Genomic DNA, 10,665 nt, shown 5'->3' with positions numbered 1-10,665 from the left:
CCTAAAAAAAAAAAACATTTTCACAAAAAATTGCAGATTCCTACTTTTGTCACCAAAATTGATGACTCCGATCATGCCGAACTAGCGACATTCTGGACAGGCCTAAAAAAAAAACATTTTAAAACCATTTTCACAAATAAGCGCAGATTTTTTTTTTTTTTTACACAAAATGTCCAGAATGTCGCTAGTTCGGCATGACCGGAGTCACTGTTTTTGTGTCACGAAAATGAAAAAAAAAATTCTGCAATTTTTTGTGAAAATAGTTTTTTACATCCTCCATTAGAGGCATACTACATACTGTATTTATAGTAAGTGTTATATTGCCTTATAAACATGCATGGTGCAGTTTTAAAGTCTCATGAGATGAAGTTGTGATAATCAGCCCCAAAGACAGTGCATCTCATTGAGTTTATTAGATGTTATGGTCAGGCAATATTGAGAAAATAGATATTGGTAGTCTATTGGATAATCTTGTGGTATGGGAAGAGGGTAAGGCTCTGGGTAAATGAAGGAATGTCCATGATGGATGTAGCGGCGGCCATCTTGGGCGAGGCGGGGAGGAAGGTCAGTTTGGACACTTCTCCATAGGACGAACTGCCACACTCTTCCTCATCCCGCTCTCCGTTGCCATGATGATTCTGCTTGTCATCTCCTGGGGGGTCGCCCTCCTCCGGCCCAAAACCCACCACCTAGGGAGGGAGGTCGATGTTAGAGCGCACACACACACACTGCTCAACTATACACACACACTGCTCACCTATACACACACACACACTGCTCACCTATATACACACACACTTACATGTACACTGAGTTTTCTGCAGTTGTGTCCTCGGTGCTCCAGATACCAGGATACCAGCTCTGCTCTGGTCATCTGCTTCAGGGCCTCAATCTACTCACACGCACACACATGAAATACATGAAACATCTGCAGCAACCACAGAAAGCAATGTCAAATTCTGCACACACCACAAACAGAAGAACTGAATTGTCTGGTGTGTGTGTCTCACCTCTCTGTGAAGCCGGTTGAAGACATACTGCTGTGTAGCGACCTCGGCCCAGTTCCTGTCCACCTCCTCTCCCAGGTGTGTGTCCTCACACTCCTTTAGCTTGACCAGCGCAGTCACCTGTACACACACACACACACCTTCAGCTTAACACGTAAACTACAGTACACTCAGATATAGTCAGACACACACCTGTGTGTTGAAGGCACTCTCAGTCAGAGCACTCAACTTCTCTCCAAAGGAAGACAGAAACTCCTCTATCTTCAACTCTACCAGCTCAGTACTGAGAGAGAGATGGAGAGAGAGAAGAGATGGAGAGAGAGCCCACTGTCATTACTATGAGGTGTTTACAGGTCATAAGAGACAGTACTTCTAGCCTCAGGAAGGTCACATCAAAATCACTGCAGTGCACAATCAGTATGAGGACCTCACTTGAACTTGGTGGCCTGTGTTTCCACCGTGACAGAGAAGCCCAGGACTCCAGATGTGTTTCTGCAGGTTGGATAAACATGATACCTGGAGAGAGTTGGAGAGAGGGGTTTAAGTTGACTGAGCCAATTGGAAGCTGGGACGCTGAGGAAGGTTGGGGCACTGGGACGCTGAGGAAGGTTGGGACACTGGGACGCTGAGGAAGGTTGGGGCACTGGGACGCTGAGGAAGGTTGGGGCACTGGGACGCTGAGGAAGGTTGGGACACTGGGACGCTGAGGAAGGTTGGGGCACTGAGGAAGGTTGGGGCACTGGGACGCTGAGGAAGGTTGGGGCACTGGGACGCTGAGGAAGGTTGGGACACTGGGACGCTGAGGAAGGTTGGGGCACTGGGACGCTGAGGAAGGTTGGGGCACTGAGGAAGGTTGGGGCACTGGGACGCTGAGGAAGGTTGGGGCACTGGGACGCTGAGGAAGGTTGGGGCACTGGGACGCTGAGGAAGGTTGGGGCACTGGGACGCTGAGGAAGGTTGGGGCACTGAGGAAGGTTGGGGCACTGGGACGCTGAGGAAGGTTGGGACACTGGGACGCTGAGGAAGGTTGGGGCACTGGGACGCTGAGGAAGGTTGGGGCACTGAGGAAGGTTGGGGCACTGGGACGCTGAGGAAGGTTGGGGCACTGGGACGCTGAGGAAGGTTGGGACACTGGGACGCTGAGGAAGGTTGGGGCACTGGGACGCTGAGGAAGGTTGGGACACTGGGACGCTGAGGAAGGTTGTGACGCTGAGGAAGGTTGGGGCACTGGGACGCTGAGGAAGGTTGGGACACTGGGACGCTGAGGAAGGTTGGGGCACTGGGACGCTGAGGAAGGTTGGGACACTGGGACGCTGAGGAAGGTTGGGGCACTGGGACGCTGAGGAAGGTTGGGGCACTGGGACGCTGAGGAAGGTTGGGACACTGGGACGCTGAGGAAGGTTGGGGCACTGGGACGCTGAGGAAGGTTGGGACACTGGGACGCTGAGGAAGGTTGTGACGCTGAGGAAGGTTGGGGCACTGGGACGCTGAGGAAGGTTGGGACACTGGGACGCTGAGGAAGGTTGTGACGCTGAGGAAGGTTGGGGCACTGGGACGCTGAGGAAGGTTGGGGCACTGGGACGCTGAGGAAGGTTGGGACACTGGGACGCTGAGGAAGGTTGGGGCACTGGGACGCTGAGGAAGGTTGGGACACTGGGACGCTGAGGAAGGTTGTGACGCTGAGGAAGGTTGGGGCACTGGGACGCTGAGGAAGGTTGGGGCACTGGGACGCTGAGGAAGGTTGGGACACTGGGACGCTGAGGAAGGTTGGGACGCTGAGGAAGGTTGGGACACTGGGACGCTGAGGAAGGTTGGGGCACTGGGACGCTGAGGAAGGTTGGGACACTGGGACGCTGAGGAAGGTTGGGACGCTGAGGAAGGTTGGGACACTGGGACGCTGAGGAAGGTTGGGGCACTGGGACGCTGAGGAAGGTTGTGACGCTGAGGAAGGTTGGGACACTGGGACGCTGAGGAAGGTTGGGACACTGGGACGCTGAGGAAGGTTGTGACGCTGAGGAAGGTTGGGGCACTGGGACGCTGAGGAAGGTTGGGACACTGGGACGCTGAGGAAGGTTGGGACGCTGAGGAAGGTTGGGGCACTGGGACGCTGAGGAAGGTTGGGGCACTGGGACGCTGAGGAAGGTTGGGACACTGGGACGCTGAGGAAGGTTGTGACGCTGAGGAAGGTTGTGACGCTGAGGAAGGTTGGGACACTGGGGTTAACACTCCTACTCTTTCCAGAGGTTCCATGGTCTATTTAGTCACCAGAGAGACAGAAGAGTGAAAGACAGACACTGACCCCAGAGTCTCTTTTGTCCTGAGGAAGTCAAAGCAGGGCTCCTCCATGTGCATCTGGAACCACAACAATAACAACAGAGGTCAGAGGAAGAAGGGATGAGGGGTTAGGGGATGAATGGTTGTTGGTGTACTCACCACCAGCAGCTCCATCAGTGTGTGTTCTCTGAGGTTTTTCAGACCAGACTGGAGAGAGAGGAAGGAAGAGAAGAGAGTGAATGAATGTCAGTGGTGAGTCAGTCATGAACAGATGAATTGTACCAGTGTGTGTGTACCTGGTAGTAGACTGTGACCTCTGAGTTGGCGTCTCCCTTGTTCAGTGCTTTGACCTTACAGAGGTGCTGTTTCAGAGGCAGCTCCACCACTCTGAACAACACAGGGACCTCTGCTGGCAGCTTGGAGAACTGCAGCTTACTGACAGAGGACAGGGAGAGAGGACAGCAAAGACAGTTATGTGTATGTGTATGTGTGTGTGTGTGTGTGTGTGTGTGTGTGTGTGTGTGTGTGATAAACTTACTCAGTGACGTACTGCAGGAACTGGATTGACTCCTACAGAGAAAACAGATCACACTTTAATAAACATCAGAAATCATACAAGAGGGTTTGGTGGAAAGGGTGTGTAATGTGTGTGTGTGTGTGTGTGTGTGTGTGTGTGTTCATGGTCCAGTCACCTGGCTAGTGAAGTTCCCCTGCACCAGTCCCTCTGCATAGAGCTGGGTCTTGAAGGTTCTGCTGAACTCCATCAGTTCTTCTACAGTCAGACCACCGTCTGCCAGCGCCTGGTACTTCTCTACCATGGACCAGCGACCATGCTCCAGGACCAACAAACGCACATCCCTGAGAGGGGGAGGGAGAGAGAGAGGGGGAGGGAGAGAGAAGACAATGGTGAGGTGGAACACACACCAACAAATAGACCCACACACACACACACGTGACGTACTTGCCCAGTTTCTCAGGTCGTATGAGGATGTTGAAGTAGGTCTTTTTGAGCTGCTCAGAGAACATATTGAAGACATCTTGACAGGCAGAGAAGTCAGCCAGATGGTCCAGGATCAGATGGAACAGGAGCTACAGAGGAGGGAGTGTGTGAGTGTGGAGTGTGTGGCGCGGCGTGCGGTGCAGTGTGTCTGGTCTAACTCACAGGCAGTTTGTGGTTGAAGCCCTTGACCTTGATAACCAGTCCGTGTTCTCCTACTGACAGCTTGTAGTCCAGCTGGGCCACGTCAGCCTCGTAGGCTGGTTCTGCTAGGTTATGACCCAGTATGTTCACTAGCAGGTCAAATAACACCAGGCTAGGGAGGGGAGGGGGAGAGAGAGAGAGCAGAGAGTAAGAGAAAGGGGCGGGTGGAGAGAGTGGAGAGAGAGAGAGATAAGCAGAGAGTAAGAGGAGGGGGCGGGTGGAGAGAGGGGGGAAGGGGATGAGAGAGTGGAGAGAGAGAGATAAGCAGAGAGTGAAGGGGCGGGTGGAGAGAGGGGGATAGGAGTGTTGGGAAGGGGCGGGTGGAGAGAGGGGGAAGGGGTGTTGGGAAGGGGCGAGTGGAGAGAGAGAGATAAGCAGAGAGGAAGGGGTGGGTGGAGAGAGGGAGATAAGCAGAGAGGAAGGGGCGGGTGGAGAGAGGGAGATAAGCAGAGAGGAAGGGGCGGGTGGAGAGAGGGAGATAAGCAGAGAGGAAGGGGCGGGTGGAGAGAGGGAGATAAGCAGAGAGGAAGGGGCGGGTGGAGAGAGGGAGATAAGCAGAGAGGAAGGGGCGGGTGGAGAGAGGGAGATAAGCAGAGAGGAAGGGGCGGGTGGAGAGAGGGAGATAAGCAGAGAGGAAGGGGCGGGTGGAGAGAGGGAGATAAGCAGAGAGGAAGGGGCGGGTGGAGAGAGGGAGATAAGCAGAGAGGAAGGGGCGGGTGGAGAGATGGAGATAAGCAGAGAGGAAGGGGCGGGTGGAGAGAGGGAGATAAGCAGAGAGGAAGGGGCGGGTGGAGAGAGGGAGATAAGCAGAGAGGAAGGGGCGGGTGGAGAGAGGGAGATAAGCAGAGAGAAACAGGATTAAAATACTGTGTAAAACAGTTCCTAGCTATGGCTGCATTCTCGAGAGGCTAGCAATTTTAGCACAATTTCTACCTGTGAAACAATTGTTGGCTAATGGCTTACTTAACCCTGGACTTACTTCTTGGCTGACTGCTGGATGACCGGAGAGATGAGATGGAAGCGGATGTACGCTGAAGGAGAGAGAGAAGAAACGACAGATCAGCGAAGGAGAGAGAGGAAACGTCAGATCAATGGAGAGAGAGTAGAAACGAGAGATCAATGAAAGAGTGTAGCTATTGACCATTTTAATTGTTCACTGATGTCGTAACTCAATCAATCAAATTTGTTTTATAAAGCCCTTTATACATTAAATAAAGGTTAAAAAAGAAGAAATGATCAGCAGACGATGAGGAAACCTAGAGAGGAACCAGGCTCAGAGTGGTGAACAGTTTTCTACTGGCTGTACCAGATAGAGACCAAGGCAACAACTCTGTTGATATAGTCCCAAAATGTTTTGCATGTCAGCAATCATGTTTTAAAGATATATAACTTTCAAAATACAGAAATACAGCCAGTATGATGCTAATGATAAACTGCTGACATTTTGTGACTATATCAACAATGGACTAATGAAACAAATACCAAAAGATCGTTTTTGGGTGGAATCTTCCTTTAAGAGAATATGTGGACATTGAGGCCAGATTGTGTGTTTTATAAAGTAGTTACTTCGAAACACACACACAATTACTGTATGGATGAAAATAAAATAACCATAATTTTTTTGGGGTGGGGGGTACGAAGAGGACGGCCTGGAATTTGTGCGATTGAGTCTGTTAGTGCTGTAACATGTACTCTAAACAACGTGATGAAACGTCGTTGCTCCTACTTGAAACAAGCATGGTGTTGTAGCAAACGAGTCTTCGGTTGCCTAGGAAACAGCAGCACACATTGAAAAGAACGGGCTTGGAACCATAGAATTATCAACTGTGTTTCAAAGTAACTACTTTATAAAACACACAATCTGGCCTCAATGTCCACATATTCTCTTAAAGGAAGATTCCACCCAAAAACGATCTTTTGGTATTTGTTTCATTAGTCCATTGTTGAATCATTTAAGAGGATCTATATGCTTGGAACCTCCTACCCTGGCAATTTGACTGGTAAACTCATGGTTACACTCAGAACGGCTGCATGGTATTGTGATGCAATAACTTCCATGGTAATGTAGAATGTTCATTCAAATGATGTAATGAAATGTCTTTTTTGTAACGTCAGTTGAGTTAAATCAAAGATGTTCAATTATATTGGCAAGATAGTAGAGTGACCGCTCTAACAATGGAAATACATACCTTAAAGATGAAAGGCATTCAGGTGGGACCATTCTAGCCAATGAGAGGGCAGAATGGTCCCACTTGAACAACAGGCACAACTCTGATATAAAGTCGTTTTTTTCAAAGTTGGTCAAATGCGTCAACTTATATCAGTGCACCTAACCATTCCGAAAAATATATCAGAATCAAATAAGCCTCACGTAGCAATATAGCAATTACATTGTTTGTTCACCAAATTCAACACTCTCTCATTGACCTCCATACAAAAAAAAATCCTCACTTCGTGGTCTTATTTTTGCGGAGAGATTTTGGGCGGAGTAAACCCTCCTATGGGTACACTCGCAATGGCTGCCAGTCCACCCATTATGCCATCATTGACTTGAATGTGGACGCCCGTTCTATTTTTTGTATTACCATTCAAACGGTTATTACAGAGATCGCGTCATTTGCCTGGCCAATTACCGTCATCCAAAATTCCATGACCGTCACAGCCCTAACACACACACACACACACACACACACACACACACACACACACACCTTTGGGTATGTTGAACTTGTTGTCCTTCTTGTACCAGAGACATCCTCGGTCGTTGGCAGTTACTCTGACTGGCAGATCAGTATCAGGACAGTCAGACTGCTTCAGGCTGAAATCAGTCGCTGGAAGGAAGACACAAAATATAAACACATTAGGAAGGTTCACAACACACAAACACACAGACACACACCTAACCGATGAACTTGTTCTCGACAGGGAGGTGCAGCTCAGAGCTGAGCTCTAAGTCTCCGTTCCAGCGCTCTCTCCACTCCTGCTGGATATCTGGACAGAGAAGAGACAACTATCAGGATACCCTCTCTCTTTCTCTACATATTGGGACCATGTTGATATGATCGGGTCCTTTAATAATGCAAATACATACCGTGCCTTCAGAAAGTATTCACACCTCTTGACTTTTTCCAAGATTTTTTTGTGTTACAGCCTGAATTTCAAATGTATTCAATTGAGATTTTGTGTCACTGGCCTACACACAATACCCCATAATGTCAAAGTGGAATTATGTTTTTAGACATTTTGACAAATGAATTAATAATGAAAAGCTGAAATGTCTTGAGTAAATATGTATTCAACCCCTAAAAGCCTAAATCCGATCAGGAGTAAACATGTGCTTAACAAGTCACATAATAAGTTGCATGGACTCACTCTGTGTACAATAATAGTGTTTAACATGATTTTTGAATGACTACCTCATCTCTGTACCCCACACATACAATTATCTGTAAGGTCCCTCAGTCGAGCAGTGAATTTCAAACACAGATTCAACCACAATGACCAGGGAGGTTTTCCAATGCCCCGCAAAGAAAGGCTGGTTAAATGGTAAAAAATTAAAAAAATAAAACAGAGATTGAATATCCCTTTAAGCATGGTGAAGTTATTAACTACACTTTGGATGGTGTATCAATACACCCAGTCACTACAAAGATACAGGCGTCCTTCCTAACTCAGTTGCAAGAGAGGAAGGAAACCAATTACAGAGTTTAATGGCTGTGATAGGAGAAAACTGAGGATGTATAAACAACATTGTAGTTACTTCACAACACTAGCCTGTACAGAATAAAAAATATTCCAAAACATGCATCCTGTTTCCATTAAGGCATTAAAGTAAAACTGAAAAACATGTGGCAAAGAAATAAACTTTATGTCCTGAACACAAAGTGTTATGTTTGGGCCAAATCCAACACAACACATCACTGAGTACCACTTCATATTTTCAAGCATGGTGATGGCTGCATCATGTTATTGGTATGATTGTCATCGGCATGACTAGGATAAAAAGAAACGGAATAGATCTAAGCACAGGCAAAGAGGAAAACTTGGTTCAGTGTGCTTTCCAAGACACTGGGAGACAAATTCACCTTTCAGCAGGACAATAACCTAAAACACAAGGCCAAATATACACTAGAGTTGTTTACCAAGACGGTATTGAATGTTCCTGAGTGGCCTAGTTACAGTTTTGACTTAAATCGGCTTGAAAATCTATGGCAAGACCTGAAAATGGCTGTCTAGCAATGATCAACAACAAACTTGACAGAGCTTTAAAAATAATAATTTGCAAATATTGCACAATTCAGGTGTACAAAGCTCTGAATAGCCTTAATTTCTCAGAGCAAGAATAGACTGACGAGTTTCAGAAGAAAGGTCTTTGTTTCTGGCCATTTTGAGCTTGTAATCGAACCCACAAATTCTGGATGCTCCAGATACTCAACTAGTCTAAAGAAGGCCAGTTTTATTGCTTCTTTAATCATCACAACAGTTTTCAGCTGTGCTAACATAATTTCAAAAGGATTTTCTAATGATCAATTAGCCTTTTAAAATGATAAACTTGGATTTGTCACATCCTGACCATAGAAAGATGTTATTTTCTATGGTAGAGTAGGTCAGGGCGTGACAGGGTTTTTTTCTAGTTTAGATTTTCTATGTTGTTATGTTCTAGTTTTGTATTTCTTATTATTCTTATTCCCACCTGGGTTTGTGGGAGATTGATTTGGAGTATGTGTATGTTAACTCTTCGTCACGGTTTGTTCAGTCAGTTTATTTTGTATGTATTGCATAGTTTCACAGTTCAATAAAATATGTGGAACGATAATCACGCTGCACTTTGGTCTGCTTCATCCTACGACAACCGTGACAGGATTAGCTAACACAACGTGCCATTGGAACACAGGAGTGATGGTTGCTGATAATGGACTTCTGTACACCTATGTAGATATTCCATAAAAAATCTGCAGTTTCCAGCTACAATAATCATTTACAACATTAACAATGTCTACACTGTATTTCTAATCAATTTTATGTTATTTTAATGGACAAAAAAAAAGGGTTTTCTTTCAAAAACAAGGACATCTCCTAGTGACCCCAAACTTTTGAACGGTAGTGTATATTTAATCCATTTTGAATTCACGCTGTAACACAAGAAAATGTGGAACAAGTCAAGGGGTATGAAGACTTTCTGAAGCCACTGTAGTAGGCCCGTATGTGTGTGTGTGCGTGCGTGCGTGCATGTCTCACCCTCTACACTGTAATGTGTCCCAAACCATTTCTCCCTGAGGGGACAGTGGCCTTCGTGGTCTGGAGAGAGCAGCAACAGGTTGGATCTGTCTGGAGTCAGCAAAGACAGGGCCGCACTGATCACCTACACACACAATAAATACTTTCTTTGAATCAACAAATCACATTACATTCAAGAAGGTTTCAAACATTTCAAAGGTCTTTGTATGCATGGACACTTAAGGATACAGAAAGCACCTTCTCCAAACAGCGCGCGCACACACACACACACACACACACACACACACACACACACACACACACACACACACACACACAGTCCGTACCTCAGGTGAATACTGGAACATGAGCTGGTCTCCGGTGAGGAAGTGTTCTTTAGGAAACAGCTGCATGTTCTCACAGATATCCTCCACATACTCTATAGGGTCCGTCTGAAACACACAGGGGTTCATCGGTAGGTTGGGTGCATTCATTCCTGAGCTTGTAGATAGGAGGAGAATGCTAGTAGTATTTACCTGTTCCTGGTAGTGAAACTCATTGGCTTCAATCTTTTGAATCTCCTCATAGATCCTACAAACATAGAGAGAGAGAGAGCAGAGCGAGGGAGGGAGAGAGACAGAGAGACAGAGTACGAGCAAGATGGAGAGAGAGAGAGAGATGGAGAGAGGGAGAGAGAGAGACAGAGAGCGAGCGAGATGGAGAGAGAGAGAGAGATGGAGAGAGAGAGAGAGAGGGAGAGAGAGAGAGAGATAGTCATATACTGTATATATAAAGCACATATTCTGCATTTCACATGCCTATAATGAAGCCATAATCACAGAGGCACTACCTTTGTTGGGGGCCCAGGCTCTGCAGCATCTTGAGGTACTGGAAGACCAGGTGAGCCACCTGTAGAGAAACACAGATAATGTGTGTACTGTATACCAAATGTTTTACTATACTTGT

At 46.9% G+C, this 10,665-nt stretch overlaps 1 protein-coding gene across 5 annotated transcripts in view; it reads right to left on the bottom strand.

Annotated features, from left to right (window-relative positions):
* Positions 1 to 389: 389 nt before the first annotated feature.
* The window catches only part of LOC106575437 (nardilysin), a 35,978-nt gene continuing 25,702 nt past the window's right edge, over positions 390 to 10,665 (bottom strand). For all 5 annotated transcript variants that reach the window (XM_045698945.1, XM_045698946.1, XM_045698948.1 and 2 more), the window contains 19 exons: positions 10,550 to 10,608; positions 10,236 to 10,290; positions 10,047 to 10,151; positions 9,721 to 9,844; positions 7,387 to 7,473; positions 7,194 to 7,313; positions 5,462 to 5,513; positions 4,444 to 4,594; positions 4,243 to 4,370; positions 3,974 to 4,139; positions 3,820 to 3,851; positions 3,578 to 3,716; positions 3,441 to 3,488; positions 3,307 to 3,359; positions 1,440 to 1,523; positions 1,200 to 1,290; positions 1,011 to 1,127; positions 803 to 892; positions 390 to 689 (listed from right to left, as the gene is read on the bottom strand). In XM_045698945.1, the coding sequence (XP_045554901.1) occupies positions 459 to 689; positions 803 to 892; positions 1,011 to 1,127; positions 1,200 to 1,290; positions 1,440 to 1,523; positions 3,307 to 3,359; positions 3,441 to 3,488; positions 3,578 to 3,716; positions 3,820 to 3,851; positions 3,974 to 4,139; positions 4,243 to 4,370; positions 4,444 to 4,594; positions 5,462 to 5,513; positions 7,194 to 7,313; positions 7,387 to 7,473; positions 9,721 to 9,844; positions 10,047 to 10,151; positions 10,236 to 10,290; positions 10,550 to 10,608 (1,932 nt within the window). In that variant the 3' untranslated portion in view covers positions 390 to 458. The remainder of the gene's footprint in view (positions 690 to 802; positions 893 to 1,010; positions 1,128 to 1,199; positions 1,291 to 1,439; positions 1,524 to 3,306; positions 3,360 to 3,440; positions 3,489 to 3,577; positions 3,717 to 3,819; positions 3,852 to 3,973; positions 4,140 to 4,242; positions 4,371 to 4,443; positions 4,595 to 5,461; positions 5,514 to 7,193; positions 7,314 to 7,386; positions 7,474 to 9,720; positions 9,845 to 10,046; positions 10,152 to 10,235; positions 10,291 to 10,549; positions 10,609 to 10,665) is intronic.

The sequence above is a fragment of the Salmo salar genome, chromosome ssa17 (genome assembly GCF_905237065.1).
Source record: "Salmo salar chromosome ssa17, Ssal_v3.1, whole genome shotgun sequence".
In the NCBI taxonomy this organism is placed as follows: domain Eukaryota; kingdom Metazoa; phylum Chordata; class Actinopteri; order Salmoniformes; family Salmonidae; genus Salmo; species Salmo salar.
This window is presented reverse-complemented; position numbering and strand designations above follow the sequence as displayed.